Source organism: Onychostoma macrolepis, chromosome 19 (assembly GCF_012432095.1).
Source record: "Onychostoma macrolepis isolate SWU-2019 chromosome 19, ASM1243209v1, whole genome shotgun sequence".
Taxonomy (NCBI): domain Eukaryota; kingdom Metazoa; phylum Chordata; class Actinopteri; order Cypriniformes; family Cyprinidae; genus Onychostoma; species Onychostoma macrolepis.
The window spans coordinates 18830160-18851405 of record NC_081173.1 but is presented as its reverse complement, the minus strand read 5'-3'; the positions used below and the strand labels follow the sequence as shown (position 1 = coordinate 18851405).

Below are 21246 nucleotides of genomic sequence, written 5' to 3'. Positions count from 1 at the left end.
CATGCGCGCTCTCATTCCACAGCTGTGACACTCACAAGAGCCGCTTCAGACACACAGACTGGGTTCAAATATTTTGGCAGAAAGTGTCGTATTATGATGATTTATTAGGGGTTGTGCTAAGTGCGTACACATTCTCATGCCTTGTTTAATTCTGTATGTCCCCTTTATCAGTGTCGAGGAAATGATGCGTGACCTTGGTTCATTGACCTCTCCTTAGAGTTATTAGCTTGACTTGCATTTGGCCAGACACAGAGCTCAGATACAGTGGCCCTAAAAGTATTTGAATGCTTTTGTGCTTTTCACTGAAACATCTGTTTATTTGGAACTGTTATATATGAAATATATTCTGTCAAAAGCTTTGTTAGTGTAACCGTTCCTCCCGCTTCTTAGATCGACATGCCATTGCGGCCCATGTTTAGCAACTGACAGTGTCATACAATGCATAAGCATCTACAATCAACAAATCACAGCAATTAACCCCAGAAGACTATGAGCTAGCGACAGACCTGTAAGAGCCCCCCAGTCTCCCACGGCGTGGGTGCAGCGTCATTGCAATTACAGCTAGCATCCAAAGAGTTACTTTCATCCGCTGCCCTCCATTTGGAAGATTGCGGCCATCCTGTTGCGAGATTGAGTCGTCAATCACATGTCTTCAGTCACTAAAAGGAGGACTTTTAGCTGAGCAAGAGGAACGGCCTTTCATCAGCCGCTCAGATTGGGTTTTTAAGATGACAGGTGGGGTTCTGCAAGGTTGAAAGACCACGGCTTAATATCAACGCTCGTGTCAAATGGTTATTGACTGCTCCAGGGGGGGAGCAAGAAGAAAACACTGGGGAAACACTCAAACTTGTGCTTTATATTAGTCACCTCAGATGACATTTTGTAATGTTCAACAGTTTGGGGAGTGCAAGAATTAGTTCTTGTTTTTAAAGGCTGCATTTGTTTGATAAAATATTTAAAGCAGTAATATAGCTGTAAAACAAAAAACTGTAAACGTAGCACTGGGTATTTTTCTGATTCTGTTTGGTACTTCTAAATTACACACTTCACCTTGAATGGCTCGTTTCTTTACAATATTAATTGAACGCTTCGATTTGTTGCCCAGGTTCCTCTTTGTTTAATCATTCTGAATCGACATGCATGATTAGTCCTAATTACCATTATTTATGCAGAACGAGTTTATCTTCCCCATACACCTGAACTAATTATGCAGCTGTGATTCTGTCTACAGAAAATGTCTGTGTTTGTATTTGAAAGTTTTTGTGTGCTTGGAAAAAGGTTGTCCGTGGAATCTCACCATCTTTCAACTGATGAATGCATTCCAGATGCCGCTCAGTAAATTCTACAAGACTTTTGTCATTTGTACCACAAAAAAGCCTCCAGGCTAGTATTAAAAAGCTGCAATGAAGACACAATCTCAGACACATCCAGCTTGTGTGGAAACCCATTCCAGTTGCCAACGATTAGGCTGTCACTAAGCCAAGCCGCTTTCACACCAAGGGGCACAGTATAAACCAAAAACGACGACGACAACAAAAAAGCCTATCAGTCTTTGTCTCTTTTTACAGCAGCCATTCATCGCCAAGAGCCTCACTCAAGGCCAGAGAAGCAATTGCTCCTCTTAATGCTGGAGCAGCTGATTGGCACGATGAGAGTGGTGAAATCGCTGGAGCATTTGATCATTTGTCTCATAGTTTATAGACCCAGAGCTGCACCTCAACTTGAAGTTTCAATTTGAAACATTAATTTACCCTTTCACAAAGACTTCTCCAAATGACAACCTCACAGCTCTTATGGGCGAGGAATTTAGCTGGAATTGTTTACACGGGCTATTTATTTGTTTGTTTGTTTGTTTGCTTGTTTGTTTAGATCATACAGGACCGAGTGCTTCAGCAGACCTCCAGGAGCAATCTGATGTGGAACAGTCATCCCGGTGGACTTTTTACACTACCCCAGTACTCATCCTACCTGGGCGACTTTCCTTTCTTCTACGCCAAACTTGGTAATTGACAATCATCTTCTTTATAGCACAGTTTTTTCAGAGTTAAAGACAAAATCTGTTTCTAAAATTGCTCTGCTTTTCCCTATAGTGCACAATTTGGAGGTTTGCCATTTTTGTAGTGTTGTCCAAATTCCAAGAATACCTGTACTTGCTGAAATAATATTTTATAATCTAATGGTGAAAATGTTGAGCGTAGAGGAATAAGAGTTTGTCGCTTCCTTTGTTCTAGCAATTTTTTTTATTATTTACATTTACATTTTAGTCATTTAGTTCAAAGCGACTTACAAATGAGAACAATGGAAGCAATGAAAATCAACAAAAGAGCAATGATATGCAAGTGCTATGACAAGTCTCAGTTAGCCTAACGCAGTACACATAGCAAGGTTTTTTTTAATTATATATAAAAAAGAAAACAGCTAGAATAGAAAACGAATCGAGCAAGCTAGTGCTATTATGTGCTGCTAATAGTCTTAAATTGTCATAAATTAATGAAAAAAGTTCAAATGTAAAATTTTAGTTATGTTTCCATTCATTCTATCAAAAATGTCAACTCAAAAGAGAAATGTAAAAAATATATTGTATAATGTAAATATGACCTGTGCTGGCAAAATGAGTCGGAATGCGCACGGGCTAATTTCAAGATGCAAAAAAGTGAAAAATGTAGATTTTGGTCGAATTTCAGGTTTTCACATAAATTAGTTCATTAAGTCCTCGTCTAGCATTCACAATGCTCCAAATAGTAATGAAACATCTAAAATGATCTTTATTTGTACGTTTTCTGAGGAGTACCTTTTCTCCACTCACTTCTCTCGCTGCCGCTGACTGATATTTGAATCGCGCACATAGATCCCGATACGCATACTGTATACACAGAATTAAAGTATTTAAGTAGGCTATTTACACAAACCTAATCTCTTATGTCTTCAGTGAACGTTTGGGAAACTATTGGGTAAAAATGTCTGATGTGTAACATTATATTATATCCATGCAGCACAGTAGGACTTAATATATAGCCCGTCTGTCTCATTCATGTTGGGCAGTGGCTATTTGCAATAAGTGTAAATAGCAATAGAGGCTATTTACACTAGATGTAAATAGATGCTATTTACACTGTGAAAATAGCATATTTTCTTAGCGATAGATGCTATTTACATTAAGTGCAATTAAATATAAAAAATATAGGAACAGTATTTCTTCTGATTTCGCTCACTAGTTTGTTGATTTATTCTGTATGTCACATTGACTGTATAGGGAATAAGTGAACAAGTGAGTGATTTTGGACACAGCAAAAGTCTTTCTGACTTTAATATTGTGACACCCTTTTCTCCTAAACTTTCAGAAACTAGTCCTGCATGACGTTTTGAGGTTATGTTCAAATGTTTCTGGAATTAATGAGCTTTCTAAGACATGACAGACAGGCATTATGGGACTTTCGGATCCTCTTTCATCTTTTACAGACGTGGGTCTTGTCATAGCCAAATTTGTGACTAGCCTCATTCAAAACCCAAGTTGCGTTGTTTCTGGTTCTCTCCTTTGTCATCATCTGATTTATTTTTAAACACCCTCTCCTGCCATCTCTTAATTGCAGAGGTGTCTTGATATCTACAAATTTACCATGTAGCTAAGTGACAACCATTGTACAACGTGATAGATTATCGACCAGCCCTGTGTAATTGGATCGCAAAATCCATATTCACAATCTAAAGTCGTGCATCGCCACAGTTGCTAATGCAGCCCACGCTTGCCTCTATCTTAATCTGCACTGCTTGTCAGGCCAATCAATATGAAGCCGTTGATTGAGCACCTCTTGTTAGTGGGAAAATGTAAGTGTAAAAAAAATGTGGTAACCAACAAGAATTATCTGCTTGTATCTGTGCAAGAATTAGCATATTGGTTTGTCACAGTTTCACCAATTAAACATGGCGAGTTGTTTCGAGATGAGGGAAACACTCTACAGGATGGTGCCAACTGTCTGTTTTACCATCTCGTGGGCAAAGTGGACAATAGATGAAAAAAGTGCTGTATCTATAGAAAGATGAGCATGATATTAATGCCATTATCACTGATTGTAATTTAACATGTAGTCTATTTAATAACTCTAAAACATGGATTGTTTCTCTCATTAAATCCCACTTTAGTCATACCACTAAATCATATTGCTTGAAGTATTTTATTGATACATTTGGTGTATTATAAAACACACGAGCTCTGCACAGAGCTCTTCAGAAAGCTTCACAGAATCTGTGAAGTTTGAAATGCTGTCATTCAATAAGCTGTATGCATCATTCACCCCTTGTGTTTGTTAAATATTTGATCAAATATTACAGTTTTTATTAGATACTTTTCACACATTGTTTAAATCCATTCAGTAGAATTCCATAGATTTCCCCCAAGATCAGTGAACAGGTGCAGCATAGATCTGGTATATCATTTTTGTCTGATTATGGTTCTTCCAAATTAATTCTCCTGTTTGTCTTTTTTTTTTTTTTTTTTTTTTTAGGGATCAAGCCGAATCCCAAGTTCACTGCTGTTATCCATGCGGTCACACCCCTGGTTTCTCAGTCTCAGCCTATTCTCAAGCTCCTCGTCTCAGTGGCAAGGTCACAGTACTGTGCTCAGGTAAGATCCACTTCTTTTGATGGCTGATTAATTCATTAAAACAATGGCAAATTACTGCTTATATCAGTATTTGCTGAAAAAAGTACCAAATTAAGATGATTCAGAGATGAAACCTGGCTTTAGTGCCTTTTAATTCATTTAATAATTCAATATTTAAATATTCATTTCTTTTTTAATTAATTGCACTAAATTAGTGGTTCTCAACCAGTGGGTCCGCAGGATGACTTAAGTGTTTAAATTAATAAATTATTAATGTATAATAAAATGGTGAAACTCTAATCTAAACTGAAATGCTAAAAACACACAAAATCAATAACTTGTTCTTATGGAGGAACATACAGTTCTTGAAATCACAAATTGAATCATGGTTGTTTAATATATCAATAATTTTAGATTCTGTTAATATAAAGTTTGAAAGCAAGCACAAATATCAGTACAGAATATATGGGCCCATACAGATAATGAATATTGTAATGGACAAAAGGGGCATTTGAGTCAAAAAGACTGACCACTGCTCTAAATTAATATTAAATTGACAGCCCTGCTATAAATCCTATAAAATGCTATAAAAAAAATGATAAATTAAATTAATAAATTATTTAAATAATAAATTAATATATTAGTTAACAAATTATTTAATTTAATAGATTGATATTATATAATAAAATAGTCAAACTCTAAATTGAAATGCTAAAAACACATAACATCAATAATTGTTGTTCTTATGGAAGAACATGCAGTTCCTGAAATCACAAGATAAATCATGGTAATCAGTTTAATATATCAATCATTTTAGTTTCTGTTAATATAAAAACGTTTGAAAATAAGCAGTTTTGTCATAATTACAGAAGAAATATCAAAAATATCTATAGACTATATGGGCCTATATAGATGATAAATATTGTGATGGACACTTAGTCAAAAATGCTGATGACCACTGCTCTAATTTAGCATTAAATTGACTGCCCTGCTATAAATCATATAACAATAAAAACAACATCTGTATCAGAATCAGAGCTGATGACTGCGGTTTTTGACATGAACTAGTTACTTGGTTAACTTTTTGACTGCTTGAGGTTTGATATCTGAACTTCAGAAAATGCTGAAATTTGTTTCCTCAATTTGATCTGACGATGACACAGAGCAATGTTGTTTTCCTCTTGAAGATTAGTGGATATCTCTCAGTGTTAAAAGCGTCATACTTTCGGTGCATCTGGACGACTCGTCTCTGCCGCCCCCTCAGTTTACACCCCTCTTTTTAAAACCTCAGGGACTAAATCAGAGCCCAGCAGCCCGTGCGTTTCCATGGCATCCACTGCCTTCTGAAGTGTTTACCACCCTGGGAACCAATATGTATTGATTCGTCTCTAATGTGCAGGAGAGAGAGAGGGGCTAGTGGGGGAGGAGAGGTGGGGAATTAAATGCAACGTGCCCCCACTGACTGCGCAAAGCATGTTGCGCACACACAAGCTGGCGCCTTTCTCAGACTGTCTCCTCTCTTCTCCGCGGGAGGGCTTGAAAAGACTCGTCTGCTGAACGCTTGGCTTTTGTTTCTCTGGCGGAGCTTGAATTGAGCACGCTCTACTCTAGCTGAAGTGGAGGGATGGGAATAGCAATGCTAGCCCCTTTAGCTACTATTCATCAGCCAGAGTCTTTGCGCAGAGGAATGGAAAGGAAGTAGAGGAAGGAGGGATATAAATAAACAAGGGGAGGCAGAGGAGAAAGACGGGTGTCTTTTGAGCTCGTTCTGGCAGGCTAGGGAACTGAGATTGGGGCCCACCGCTGTGTGTGTACGCATGTACCTCCACCCCCAAAACTGGGGGAAGTTGATAGAGATACCGTCTGCGTTTAAAGACATTGCAGAGCACGCCACAACTGATGACAGTTAAAAATACCCATTTAAATTAGGTGCATAAAAAAACTATTTACAGGATCCCTGCAGGTCCTAAAATGTCTAAATTTAGTTAATCAAATTTAAGGTCATAAAAAGCTTAAATAGCCTAAATGGTCTAACAGGAGTCTTAATTATCATTTTAAGAGGTCTTAAAAAGAGGGACAGAAAAATTACTTTTTATTTTGTGTGGTGTGATTAAATGTGCACTGCACGTTTAAAGTCAAAACACGGTGCAGTTCGCAGTCAGTGAATACTGCACATTTATGCCAAGTGATTTCTTACGACCTACTGTGGAAATACTGTGCCATATTTTCTCTAATAGTTAGTTTTTGAAAATGTAAAAAAAACAGTTATCTGTTTTTGCAAATAAACTCTTCATATATAGATTTTATTGTATTGGCACAATAATAGGTATAATAATATTTGTATTCCCTTTCTTTAAACACATTAGCATTTCAGCAAAATCCAACATTGGTCAACCTCCAATTTGCATGTATTGATGTATTGGTTTAAAACTAAATTTCTAATTATTGTATAAAATGTGTATGTTATACTTGCAGTTAACCTGTTTTGCAAAAAAAAAAAAAAAAACTTTACTAAAAACACTTTATTAAAGGTATAGTTCACCCAAAAATTTAAATTACCCCATGATTTACTCATATGGCTTTCTTCTTTCAGACAAATACAATCGTTTAAAAATGTCCTGACTCTTCCAAGCTTTATAATGGCGGTGGGTGGGTGTTATTTTTCAATAGTCCAATAAAGTGCATCCATCCATCCATAATAAAAAGTGCCTCAAACGGCTCCGGGTGAATAAAGGCCTTCTGTTGCGAATTGCTGAGTTTTGCTTAGAAAAATATCCATATTTAAAATTTAATAAACTGTAATCTCTAGCTTCCGCTAACGGTCATACATGCATTCACAATAGAATGCTGTTCCATGTGGATGATGTAGGACGTCGGCTTAGCATAAGCTTTGGTGAGAAGGAGAGAGCAAAACGAAACACTGGTCACGAATTAGAACGAGGATTTGTAAAGAAAAACTATTGTATTCATCTGAAAGAAAGTCATATACACCTAGGATGGCTTGAGGGTGAGTAAATTGAGTTAATTTTCATTTTTGGGTGAATTATTTGTTTAAATGTTTACCCTAGCCTGTTTAATTAAGTAAATGTGATTGAAGTTAATTAATAGTGTGGGTATTTCTGAATGGACATACATTAATTATGGTAAAAAGTTTGTAGATATCCTGACTTATCAAAATCAAGTAGTCTGTCGATTGAACAAACTAGTCAACTAAACCTTCTTAACTGGCATAATTTAGGCTTGCTTTGAGTTCAGTACATTTTTCAGGGGAGGTTTACATAAAGTTGGACAATATTTTTTGAAGACTAAATTGGTTATATCTAAGCTATTATATGTATGATTCTCACTACATAAGTGTTCAGTTGTTGGACGACTAGTTGACTGAATTTTACAGTTGATTCATACTTTAAATCCACCCCAGTATGGAGCTTCAGTCTTGTCAACATGCTTTAGCGTTCCTGGATCTATCTTTGCCACGCTCGTCTGCATTATCAAAAAATCCAACCTTCAGGCTTTGTTTTGTTTCTAAGAGTTTAAGTAGTTTAATTAATGTCTCTGATCTTATTATAGATTATAGAATACTTAGAGTTTGAAGAGGCCTCCTGATCCTCCTGCATGTAATATCATTAGACAGTCAAGCTTTCATTTATTATGTTCTGCTCTGTGGCTTGAAAGCTACGTGACTCTGCGATTGGGACTTAATGAAATGAAAGATGTGGTTAAGTAAAAGGCTTGATGGCTGTTTATATCACCAGCGCATTAAAACAGGATTTTAAAATCAGTGCATTAATATAGTACTTTTTCATTTTGAACAGCTCTTGCGTATAATAATGATGCTCATGCGGCAGCAACCGAGCCTGCATTATGTCCTGATGCCATTCCCAATGCATTCGTGAACAACAAAAAGTGCCCTAAAAACTAACATTTAATAAATAGAATTTTAAATTAATTATTTAATGTTTAAACGTTTAATAATTAAAAAATATATATATTTTCTATTTGAATATTATTATTATTATTGTTCTTTTTTTTATTTTTATTAAGGACAATTCATAAACCTGATCGGCAAGCCTAGGTCTTTACCCAATTTCACTTTCACACCTTTATTGCTTTTCTGTCAGCTTATTCAGTGTGCGTTTGTCTTTTCTTGTTTTGATGTCAAGACCAGAGACCTGATAATTTCAGCATTTTAAATTCTCATTTATATGCATTTATTTTTCTTGTGGATTTTAGAGCGGTCTATCAGCATTTTTTTTTTTTTTTTTTTTGTACATAAAAAAATAATAATAATAATAATAATCCTGAAAGCGTGTAGGGCTCTGTCAGAATATTGGGTTGAGTCCAAATACTCAAGCGCTCTTAATGAGTTATTTAACCCCGCTCTGTGAACTAACTGACTTCTAAATCACAGACACTCTCTGAGAGGAAGGGCCCCTCTTAAAATGTTCCACATGAAACATTTATGAGTGTTAGCGTAAAACCGGAGCCAGTCACTTCAGCCGGAGGTGTAATCACTCAAAGACACTTGAAAGTGACAAAACAAAATGAATATATAAAAAAAAAACTCATGGCTATGACAAGCTGTAAATTGAAGCCGACATCACATCCCAAATATGGGACATTCCAGGCTAATGCTGAAACCAGATACACAATTACAGAAATGTGTGTGAACTCACAAAGAATCCCCGACACGTCACAATGTGATATGTTTGGCATTCACTGCATATGTTTTACTGTCACATGCTCTATTTAAGTGTGGCTTTTTAATGAAGTATGACTGTGTATAAAAGTACAGAGTACAGTATATTATGATTTGTATTATTTAATTTCTTTGGAAAGAAACATATAAGCTGGGGACTGGATCTGAATGAATTTTTTTTTTCTGCCCCTGAGGCCTCAGTAATAGAAATGTACTGTATAATTCGAAAGAATGCATAGTTTTGGAAACTGCTTTGTGTTTCTGATCTCTCTTTCTTTCTGTCTTTTCTCAGATTATTGTATTGTGGAATTGTGACAAGCCTTTACCTGCCAAGCATCGATGGCCGGCCACCTCAGTGCCCATTATTGTAATCGAAGGGGAGAACAAGGTGATATATGGTTTCTTTGTGATTTCAATCAATTCAAGTTATTTCCATTTTTTGGCGTGTTAAAGCTGAGAAATCACATTGACCGTATTAGATATGTCACAAAGTCTAAATATAAATTGAAAAAAAAAATGCATGAAACATTGTAAATTGTTTTAATGTATATCGTACTTTTTAAAAAAATTAATACTTTTATTCATAAAGGCACCTTAACTTGATCAAAAGTAACAGTAAAGACTTATATAAAGTTACAAAAAAATTATATTTCAAAAATAAATGCTGTTCTTGTGAACTTTCTATTCATCAAACAATCATGTAAAATTTATCACACAAAAATATTATTCAGCACAACTGTTTTCAGCATTGATAATAATACAAAATGTTTCCTGAGTAGCAAATCAGCATATTAAAATGAATGAAGGATCACGTGACACTAAAGACTGGATTAATGGCTGCACTGCAAAAAATGATTTTTAGTCTTGTTTCCAGCCAAAATATCTAAAATTCTTAAATCAAGAAGGATTTTCTAGAGAAGTAAAAATTGTCTTGTTTTCAGAAAAAAACATGTCTAAATTGAGTTTTTGCTTGAAAACAAGCAAAATAATCTGCCAATGGGGTAAGAAAAATAATCTTGTTTTCTGTTTGACATAAGATTATTTTTCTTACCCCATTGTACATATTCGTACTAGTATTTCAAAGTATTACTGTGTTTTTGATCAAATAAATGTAGCCTTGGTGAAGATAAGAAAATTATATATATGTAATGTTTTTCATTAGTAATGAAAGTTATTATCCTGAAAGTATTTTTCACAAAATTGTGACTATATTTATATGTATTGCAATAAAATATTAGTGAGACACAACACAGCATCCCACACTTTTGTAGTTGTTGATGGGGTGTGTGTGGAACAGAGGGGGACTGTGAGTGTTGTTTCCCAGTGTTTGGAGCGGAGAGGGATTAGTTTTCCTCTGGCTGAGGGAAGAGAGCAGTGAAGTAGTGCCAGTCAGCCTGTGGTTTGTACGGCTTGTGGCTGTCTTGTTTACAGAGTGGTGTGTCCGTGTGTGTGTGTGTGTGTGTTCCCACCCAGACTAGCTGATGAGGAGACAGCTCTTTTAAGCCGTGATTGACAGCCTGGTCCCATGCCACACTGAAGTGTTGCTCTGGGCATTTTCCTTATTAAACACTCCCATTTCTACAGTATATGAGATCCTACAGAGAACACTGTGCCTTTCAGACTCACTTCCTGTGCTGCCCTGCATTTCATTAAGCTCTGCATGAAACAACATTAACTACTTATTGAGAATTGGTTTAATTTTTGTGTGAAGGAAAATAATATAGGGCAGGACTTGATTTTAGCCATTGGGATTTGAGTGTGAAAAATAATTCTATGCAATTTGGTGAATATGAAATTTCCTGTCCGTGTGAGCTCAGTTATGTCAACAGAAAAGTTTTAAATTAAGAATAACAAGCATGCAGAAATCACACACTGTGTGATATGATTGTAAATAAGGGTTTGTTTGTTTTTTAGGGAAATCTTAGTAGCGATGCACCCTAATGATTTTTTTTTTACAGAGACTAAAATTAACATTTTAATTTAGCCAGAAACCAAAACCAAAAATTTTGGTTATTAAATCTGGGTAACTGAACCCTGCTGTTCACAGTGTTGTTTTCTCATGAGATAAATTAAACCAGTTATAGTAATGTTCTGCAGCCAAGCTTATCCATATTTTGTGCAAGAAATGGACACTGACATAGTCAAAGCACAAATATTTTCTGTTTCAAACTAATTAGCTGTAATTGTTAGTAGTAATTTATTAGTGGATATTAGTAAAATGATATGACTCAACTCAATTTTCAGACTTGATTCTGTGGTCCGGCACAATGGCGTCTGTGGATTTGCAGGAGAGAGATGTGAGACTTCCAGCGTTAGATTTAATCCTGACTTCACAGGGCTGTGGCTCACCTGCACGTACCTCATCTTTCACCTTCATATTGTGGCTGTGGCTTTCTAGAAGTGCAGATTGTGTGTGGAGTGGTCCCTGTGGGCACTGCTGGCAGACTACTTGTGTGACTGAGGGGGAATTTACATTGGAAAGTGTATGCATGTTATTTCCTGTTTAGTTGTGCTTTTAGACACTGTCCTCTTTTGACACATTTATGAGTCAGTTTGTCGCTCCCTGACACTGTTTTGACGTTTAGTGCCGTCGAGGCTTGTTTTGCTCATATGTGTTTTGACAAAAGTTAAATTAAATGCTTGCATGTGCGTCCATGTTCATGAAGCGAGCGAGGGGATGTGTGTGGGTGGCCTGTTGTTGTATGCGTCTGTGACAGGACTTTAATGTTTGTCTCGTTTTGTAAATTTCCGCATCTTATTAGTGATCAATCACACATGCACAACAGTAACCAAATATTTGGAGTTTAATCCAAACAGAGAAAAATATGGAGAGGCATTTTTTTTCTTGTATCATGCAAGCTTTCTATCTGAAGTCTTTAAGATAAAATCTGACTGTGTTTATTTTCTCTCTGTAGGTCATGAGCAGTCGATTTCAGCCGTATGACAGTATCATCAGCGATGCAGTGTTAAGTCTGGATGAGGACACTGTGTTGTCAACCACTGAGGTATGGACTATAATTCTCCCCATCTGTCTCTCTCCTGCTCTTTCTCTTTCTGTCTCTGAGTCGCATGTCAGCAGTAAGGGTGACTGCCGTCCTGAGCTCTGTTAGCCTGTGGCCCTGCGGCCCTGCTGAAGACGGTGCTTCCTCCTGGAAAGTTTCTTTTTTTCATTTTCTATCACTATTCATGGCTGTAGATGTCACCTTTTGCTGTTTTCTGGGGTCTTTGACAGGAGGTCCGTGACGTTTTTATTTTAGGATTGCCCAAGTTAATATGTGAGATTTAAAGACATTTAAAATAGTTATCGTATCGAGTTAATATTGTTAATAAAAATATATTGGAACCATCAGAGCTGATTAAAATGTCATCTATAAACATCTATTACTTGTTTACTATTTTCCTTTTTTTTTTTTTTTTTTTATTAGTGCTGTCAAATGATTAATTGCGATTTAATCATATGAAAAGTTTTTGTTTACATAATGTGTACTGTATATTTTTATCTGTATATAAGTACACACACATAACAGTATATTTTGAAAATATACATGTATATATTTATATTAGTGCTGTCAAACGATTAATCGTGATTAATCGCATCCAAAATAAGTTTTTAACTGTGTATATTATGTGTATATAAAAAAATAGACACATACAGTATATATTTTGAAAATATTTACATGTATATACATATTTATATTCTTATATTTTATATTATATATATATATATATTAATATATATAAACAACATATTTTTCTTAAATGTATACATGCATGTTTGTATTTATATACATAATAAATACACAAAGCATACACACATTATGTAAACACAAACTTTTATTTTGGATGAGATTAATCGTTTGACAGCACTAATTTATATTCATATAATTTATATTATATATTTTTTCTTAAATATATAGCTATATGTGTGTGTGTGTGTGTGTGTGTGTATGTATATGTGTGTGTGTGTATTTATATACAGTATCTCACAGAAGTGAGTACACCCTCACATTTTTGTAAATATTGTATTATATCTTTTCATGTGACAACACTGAAGGTGACACTTTGCTACAATGTAAAGTAGTGAGTGTACAGCTTGTATAACAGTGTAAATTTGCTGTCCCCTCAAAATAACTTGACACACAGCCATTAATTTCTAAACCGCTGGCCACAAAAGTGAGTACACCCCTAAGTGAAAATGTCCAAAATGGGCCAAATTAGCCATTTTCTCTCCCCGGTGTCATGTGACTCGTTAGTGTTACAAGGTCTCAGGTGTGAATGGGGAGCAGGTGTGTTAAATTTGGTGTTATTGCTCTCACTCTCTCATACTGGTCATTGGAAGTTCATCATGGCACCTCATGGCAAAGAACTCTCTGAGGATCTGAAAAAAAGAATTGTTGCTCTACATAAAGATGGCGTAGGCTATAAGAAGATTGCCAAGACCCTGAAACTGAGCTGCAGCACGGTGGCCAAGACCATACAGCGGTTTAACAGGACAGGTTCCACTCAGAACAGGCCTCGCCATGGTCGACCAAAGAAGTTGAGTGCATGTGCTCACCGTCATATCCAGAGGTTGTGTTTGGGAAATAGACGAATGAGTAGGGCTGGGCAAAAAAATAGATTTTTCGATTAATCAGTTTTTTTTAATGACGTCGATTCAATATCGATTCTCAAAAGCCGCGAATCGATCTTTTCCGGTATTTATTTCAGCACACATTTAAAACCAGATCTGATTAATGTGATTCTTATCTTTAGTCTTCTCCACTAGATGTCACCCTTATTTACCTTGCGCAATGTTACAACAGAAAGTCATTCATTCAGTGCTTATCATGGTGGAGATACTGTTGATGAGAACCAAGAACAAAGCCATACGCGTGATTCGTAATGCTCAGGTGAAATGCTATAGTAATACTATAAATCTGTGGAAGCATTTGATATCATGCATAAGGTGCCATGATTTCCGCAATGAATGAATGAATGGTGGATGGCGCGCCACACTGTTTTGTTTACTACACGCATACTAAAGCGCGGACGACGTTCTCGGTGTTTTCATCTTCTGCCATCTCGCTATATGATGATATTAACACACTGCTGCTCTGAGAGTCATTTCATTAGCATTTTACAGTTTAATTTGAGAAAACTTCCGTCATATCACATGATACACAGCAGCTGCAAGTTCCTCACGGCAACCTGTCAAAATAAGTTTAGTTTAACGTTAAGAGCAGTCTTAAGACTCAATGCTACTACTAATAATAAATATTAATAAATCTTTATTTTTAAAGGAATAATCCCATTTGTGTTCTATTTAATTTTAACAGTAATCCTCTGTTGTGCAGCACTTTGTTTGCCAAAAAATAAAAGGCTTTCATTTTCATTTGATTAGGATAAATTAAATTAATGTTTTTTTTTATGCCTTTATCTGATTACCAGAAGAATTAAGAACATTTTATAGGGCCCTATTATTGTTTAAGAAAGAACCCTATACAAAAAAAGAATAGGTGTAAAATACAGGCCTGTGGTTCTTAATTTCTTTTTATTAATTCACCATTTGTAAACTGACGTTTACTATTCATTTTTTAGAAATATCAATAGCTTTTGTATTAACTATATTCACTGAATGTAATCTCAAAATCGAGAATCGAATCGAGAGCTTGCGAATCGAAATCGAATCAAATCGGGACATCTGAATCGATACCCAGCCCTACGAATGAGTGCTGCCAGTATTGCTGCAGAGGTTGAAGGGATGGGGGGTCAGCCTGTCAGTGCTCAGACCATACGCCGCACACTGCATCAAATTGGTCTGCATGGCTGTCGTCCCAGAAGGAAGCCTCTTCTAAAGATGATGCACAAGAAAGCCTGCAAACAGTTTGCTGAAGACAAGCAGACTAAGGACATGGATTACTGGAACCATGTCCTGTGGTCTGATGAAACCAAGATAAACTTATTTGGTTCAGATGGTGTCAAGCGTGTGTGGTGTACAAGGTGAGGAGTACAAAGACAAGTGTGTCTTGCCTACAGTCAAGCATGGTGGTGGGAGTGTCATGGTCTGGGGCTGCATGAGTGCTGCCAGCACTGGGGAGCTACAGTTCGTTGAAGGAACCATGAATGCCAACATGTACTGTGACATACTGAAGGTAACATAACGACCCCAAACACACCTCCAAGACAACCACTGCCTTGCTAAAGAAGCTGAGGGTAAAGGTGATGGACTGGCCAAGCATGTCTCCAGACCTAAACCCTATTGAGCATCTGCGGGGCATCCTCAAACAGAAGGTGGAGGAGCGCAAGGTCTCTAACATCCACCAGCTCTGTGAAGTCGTCATGGAGGGGTGGAAGAGGACTCCAGTGGCAACCTGTGAAGCTCTGGTGAACTCCATGCCCAAGAGGGTTAAGGCAGTGCTGGAAAATAATGGTGGCCACACAAAATACTAACACTTTGGGCCCAATTTGGACATTTTCACTTAGGGGTGTACTCACTTTTGTGGCCAGCGGTTTAGACATTAATGGCTGTGTGTTGAGTTATTTTTGATGTTATACAAGCTGTACACTCACTACTTTACATTGTAGCAAAGTGTAATTTCTTCAGTGTTGTCAAATGAAAAGATATAATAAAATATTAACAAAAATGTGAGGGGTGTACTCACTTCTGTGAGATACTGTATACATAGATATAGTACTCTCACACACATTATGTAAACAAAAACTTATTTTGGGTGCAATTCATCTTTGACAGCACTAATTTAAATATTGAAACTGATCAGTCCATTTTTATGGGAAAGGTTTTTCAGCTGTTGTTTTTTGACATTGTTTTTATTATTAATTAATTAATCAAACCAGGATGGTACATTAATATATTAAAATAATTTACATTAATACAATTAACACACTATCAAAACTCAAGTAAAATGTCATTCATGATTAAAACACAATGCATAGAAATATGAACATCAGTGGAGGACATATTTACAAAGATTAAATCCATAAAGTTGTAATAATTTGATTGAATATTGAATTATTGCAGATCTACATTCAGATATAATATACAATAAAAATATATATTTAAAATTGCTAAATTGTATTTGCTAAATTGTATTTAGTATGGAATAGGTATAGCATAATTTTATATACAAATGTTTAGCCAATCAGAACAGACGTCATTTACATATAGGTACAGAGAGGTGAAAAATTGTGGAATTTTTTGGGTGGAAGAAAATATCATAAGTGTGCTTCAGGGATGAGCTTGCCCCTTTCCTGGCCCTATATTAAAAATAGCATCCATTGCAGCTAACAATAGGGCAGATGTCGGATCCATAACCCTGTAGCGCCTTAAAGTGAAAGACGCCTTATCGTTTGAGCAGGGTTGTGATCGCTCCCTCCTCAGCCGCTCTAGGATTAAACCCCCAACCTTTCAGCTGGCAGTGCACATTTGGCAACCACTATGCTTCCGCCACCCGTAATCAGCTCAGCATAGCCTCTTCAACCCTCGGTTCCTCCCTCTCTCAGCTTCTTTCTGTCCCCTGCATTAGTGGCACTCTGCAGTGTACAGCGGTGAGAAATGGCCGTCCCTTATCAGAGGTAGCAGAGGCAGCGTGAACGCACACAGCTGAAGTCAACCTCCTAAACCTGTCTTCCCTCCTGTGCATTCCTCTCTTCTTCCTGAAATGGATATCTTTAATCATGTGTTATCTTGACCACACTGCAGGGAAACTCCAATTACTCTTTCTTTCTTGAACTCCCCCTCCCAAATAACCCCATTTGTGTAGCTGGAGACTTAGTTTGGCATTACATGTGAGGCGGGTGTACTGCCGGTGGGGTTACGCCAAGGTTTCAGTGTATATAGTTAGTCTGTTTGTGTGTGTCTTGTATGTGTGTGGTTCAATTCACGGCTGACTTGAGATCCTGCTGAGGCTCCGCCGCTGACACTTTTGATGTGTTTCAGTAATTATTTGTTTAAATCCTTTGATCTTCGAAAAGGAGGGCATCTTCTCAGCTAGCAGCTTTGAAAGCGTGTTTGTGTGTGTGTATCTTTGTGTCTGGTTTTTGTCACGAGAGAGCCTTCATGCCACTGTCCTCGATTCTTTATTCCTTCTTTTTAACTCTTTATAGCTCTGGTTTGGCGAGTGGCTTCTAACTTGAGTTCAATGTTTTCTTGCAGGTGGACTTTGCCTTCACGGTATGGCAGAGTTTCCCTGAGAGAATTGTGGGATATCCTGCCCGCAGTCATTTCTGGGACAATAATAAGGAGCGCTGGGGTTATACCTCCAAATGGACCAATGACTATTCCATGGTTCTCACCGGAGCTGCCATTTACCACAGGTAATGCATGTGGAAACAGCTGCTTCACTGGGAAGCGTATGTATGCATGGGGGGGGGAATACATTTTCCGCCCAGTGTTTTGCTTTATTTTTGCAATCTGGCAACCATGCACATTTACTCGCTCTTCATTGTGGAAGCGCAGACGATGATCTGAAAACACCAATAAATAAGTGCAAAATTAACATTTGGTTTCCGCAACAATATTAACTGTGTTCAATATTTATGATGATAAGAAATTTTACTTGAACGTCATATCACTGATAGATCGATTAAAAGCTTAATGTTAAAGCTTAAATTTAAAATAAATAATTTACTGAAAGTCTGGTAATTCATCAGTTATGTCCTAAATTAAAAGCAGAAATATCACAGACAAATTTTCATAATTCTGAAGTTCTTTAAAATGGAGACTACCATTGCAATAAGTAGACCTGGTAATATTTTTTTAATATTAATACAACTATACAAATCAATCTTTAGATTAAACTGACTCTGATATAGTGTTTAAAGAAAAATTCTCACCATACACTCCTCAGAGCTATGGTCTTAAACCGGACGTACAGGAAATTGTCCAAATATAAGGATCCGTTTCCATCATGGCAACACCACAGACATTGTTGAGGACATGGAAAAGGATATTTTTCTTAAAATATCACAATGAATTCTTGGCAATATAATTATTTTGTGTCATTTTATATAATTTAACATGCATAATATTTATTTTAAATAAAAATTTTACACATTTATATTGTTGCAAAGTTAACACCACATGCCACCACAAATAATATGATGGCACCAGCTTTAGGGTAGAATTGTTCATTAATTTTCTTGGAAAAACATGATTTGCAGTTTCTGTAGTTAGAAGCTAGAAACTTGCAGCAAGGACACATTTGTAGGACAAGTAGCCGTTAAAAATATATTTAAGGAAAACTGTATTGAAAAATTAAGCCATTGATTAAAAGACTGATTGGGTTTTTGTTGCAGTTAACGAAAAAATCGATATCTTTTATCCATCCCAACACATTGTGTTCATTGTCCTATTGAGCTTCTGAATTTATGATTTGGTTGTCTCAACCTGTCCTTGACAATGTCCATGTTCTCCATTCCATCCTTTTCTCCAGATATTACCACTTCCTGTATACCCACTTCCTGCCAAATAGCCTGAAGAGCATGGTGGACCAGCTGGCCAACTGTGAGGACATCCTCATGAACTTCCTAGTGTCCGCTGTCACCAAGCTGCCGCCCATCAAGGTCACACAGAAAAAGCAGTACAAGGAGACCATGATGGCTCAGGTAAGTGAGAAAAAAAACACACCGCAGATAATTAAACCTACATGAGCTTGAGCAAAACCGTCTAATGTTGTGCATCTGTTCCTCTTAGTCATCTCGAGCCTCGCGCTGGGCGGACCCAGACCACTTTGCCCAGCGCCAGACCTGCATGAACAAGTTCGCCAGCTGGTTTGGCGGCATGCCACTGGTCCACTCCCAAATGAGACTGGACCCTGTTCTGTTTAAGGACCAGGTCTCCATCCTCCGCAAGAAATACAGGGAGATCGAGCGGCTCTGACCAGACTGGCGCCCCTTGTCGGACATTCAACAGGGGGCCGCAAGAGACTCTCCGGAGCAGAGGAGGACCATAGCGGAAGAGCCCGTGGCTCAGTTTTCCCTTCAGCACACAAGCAAAGGACAAACACAGGCCTCTGTGGACCTTCAGACACATGTGACACACTTTTAACTCTTCGGAAAAAGATTTAGTTTTGTTTCAAGGTTGGTAACGAATGCCACAGAAAAACTCATCTTTCCCAGCACATGAGCGAGTTGTTGGACGACAGGAGGGACGAATCATCGTGTTAGCACTTCTTCACCACACCACATCTGGATCCATCCACCCTCTCGCTTCGGATGTCAACATCATGTTCTCAGTTCTTTCCGAGGTCTCGAGCCATGATTGTGTACGATTGAGCTCATATGGTTTTATTTCCAAGTTTTTGGGGTATTAGGGGTTTTTTCCTTTTCAAAACACTTCATAATCGTTTAGTTTCATTGGAAGGCTATGATGTAGACGGTGCAGGTGAATAGTTCACAGACACAGAAATATAACTGTGAGCAAAAAAGGGGCCGTAACATTGCATTCGAAACGGCGATCCCTCTTATTAGTGGCATAACCACCATTTAAACATCCTGCAGTATTTTATTTCTCATTTTTAAAAATGGTGCCAAGACTAATGAGTTGCCTTAAGTGGCTTGTCAAACCCTCCCTACCTAATTAATTCATGCAAATCCACCTTAAAGTGTATAAAAAAAAATAATAATTAGAATTCCCTAAATCCTCACGTTATTAAACAGCCCGACTCGGAGAAAAAAAAATATTTGTCATAGTCAAGAGAAAAATTAGCATGGAAACAAAGGCAGAGCTTACAGTGCAGGAACGCCATCTGTTTAGGTGTGAAAACTTTCGTAGACATCAGCGCATGACAGGTTGCATCGTAAGGACTTATGGGCCATAATTTAAGTGAGACGTCTCTCACCTCCTTTATCTTCCCTGTCCCTGTGAAAAATGAGCTGTCCGTCAAAGTTCAATGGCACTGCCTCATTTCGCTACTCCTTCGCATATAAAACTCACTCAGCCACAAATGGACACCTGGCTAATTTATGTCCCCTAGAAAGTGACGAGTGTATGCTTCCTTTACATCCTTTCTTGTTGATTTCATATCAAGGGAACGGTTCTCGAGACGTTGGGCCCCTCCAGTGTTGTTTCTCTGTGTTTCCCAGAGTCGGAGTGGAGTGTGTTGTCAGCCTCCGCTCAAAGGTACTTGAATGTCTGATGACTTGAAGGAGTGGCGTGCTTTAGTGGCCTTTTGTGAAGGTGACTGGACTTAAAATGTGCCAGCTGTGAGCCAAAGCCTTTTATTTTCCTTCATGTTTTTTTTTTTTCACATAATGCATCAGAATTCGGTTGATGCTGTGACATGATGTACACTACATGTTTTTTTTATTTTTCCCTCTGTGTGGTCATGGTCAGCCCACGCTGAAATTTAAAAGCATATCTGACACTGAATGTTGTTTAGGAACCCTTCAATTGTTGTGCGTTGTATTTTAATAAGCATTATGACTGAAAGGCCTGAGAAATTTACAGTAATGTGATTCAACTGACGTTATTCGAACTGAAAATCTTAGTGTCCATCCTGACATTTTAAGTTTAGGTGCTTGCTTGAATCTTGTTATACAAGTATGTGAATTAATTTCAAGTCCCTGAAAGCTTCTACTATAATTGCCCTCTTAACTGTTGCATAAAATGTTCATTTGTAATTAGTTGTCTTTGTCATCCTTTTCCTCTTTAAGTTTTAACAAAAATGGCCCACATCTGGTTAAGTTTTAAGTTCAGCAAACCATCTAATTAAAAATTTTATATCCAGCATTTATACTTACGATTGTCATTGTTATAATGTCATATCACGGAATCAACGTCTGGCCTCGCACAATTTCATCGGCCAAATCATAAGACACTTGTTCATACAGCTGGATCTACACAATTCTATATAGGATGATGCATCTGAGATGATTTTAGGGGGTAGATGTGTGCGTCAGATGTCTGCTGTGATTAATATGTGCATCCCATCCTGTCTCGATGCCCTTG

General features: G+C 37.3%; 1 protein-coding gene across 1 annotated transcript in view; it reads left to right on the top strand.

The window, feature by feature from the left end:
* Window positions 1-19177, top strand: part of ext1b (exostosin glycosyltransferase 1b) — a 71345-nt gene extending 52168 nt beyond the window's left edge. Inside the window, exons 5-11 of the mRNA XM_058754581.1 lie at window positions 1870-2002; window positions 4503-4621; window positions 9592-9687; window positions 12215-12304; window positions 17452-17612; window positions 18731-18902; window positions 18991-19177. Coding sequence (XP_058610564.1) covers window positions 1870-2002; window positions 4503-4621; window positions 9592-9687; window positions 12215-12304; window positions 17452-17612; window positions 18731-18902; window positions 18991-19176 — 957 coding nt within the window. The 3' untranslated portion in view covers window position 19177. The remainder of the gene's footprint in view (window positions 1-1869; window positions 2003-4502; window positions 4622-9591; window positions 9688-12214; window positions 12305-17451; window positions 17613-18730; window positions 18903-18990) is intronic.
* The last annotated feature ends 2069 nt before the right edge of the window (window positions 19178-21246 follow it).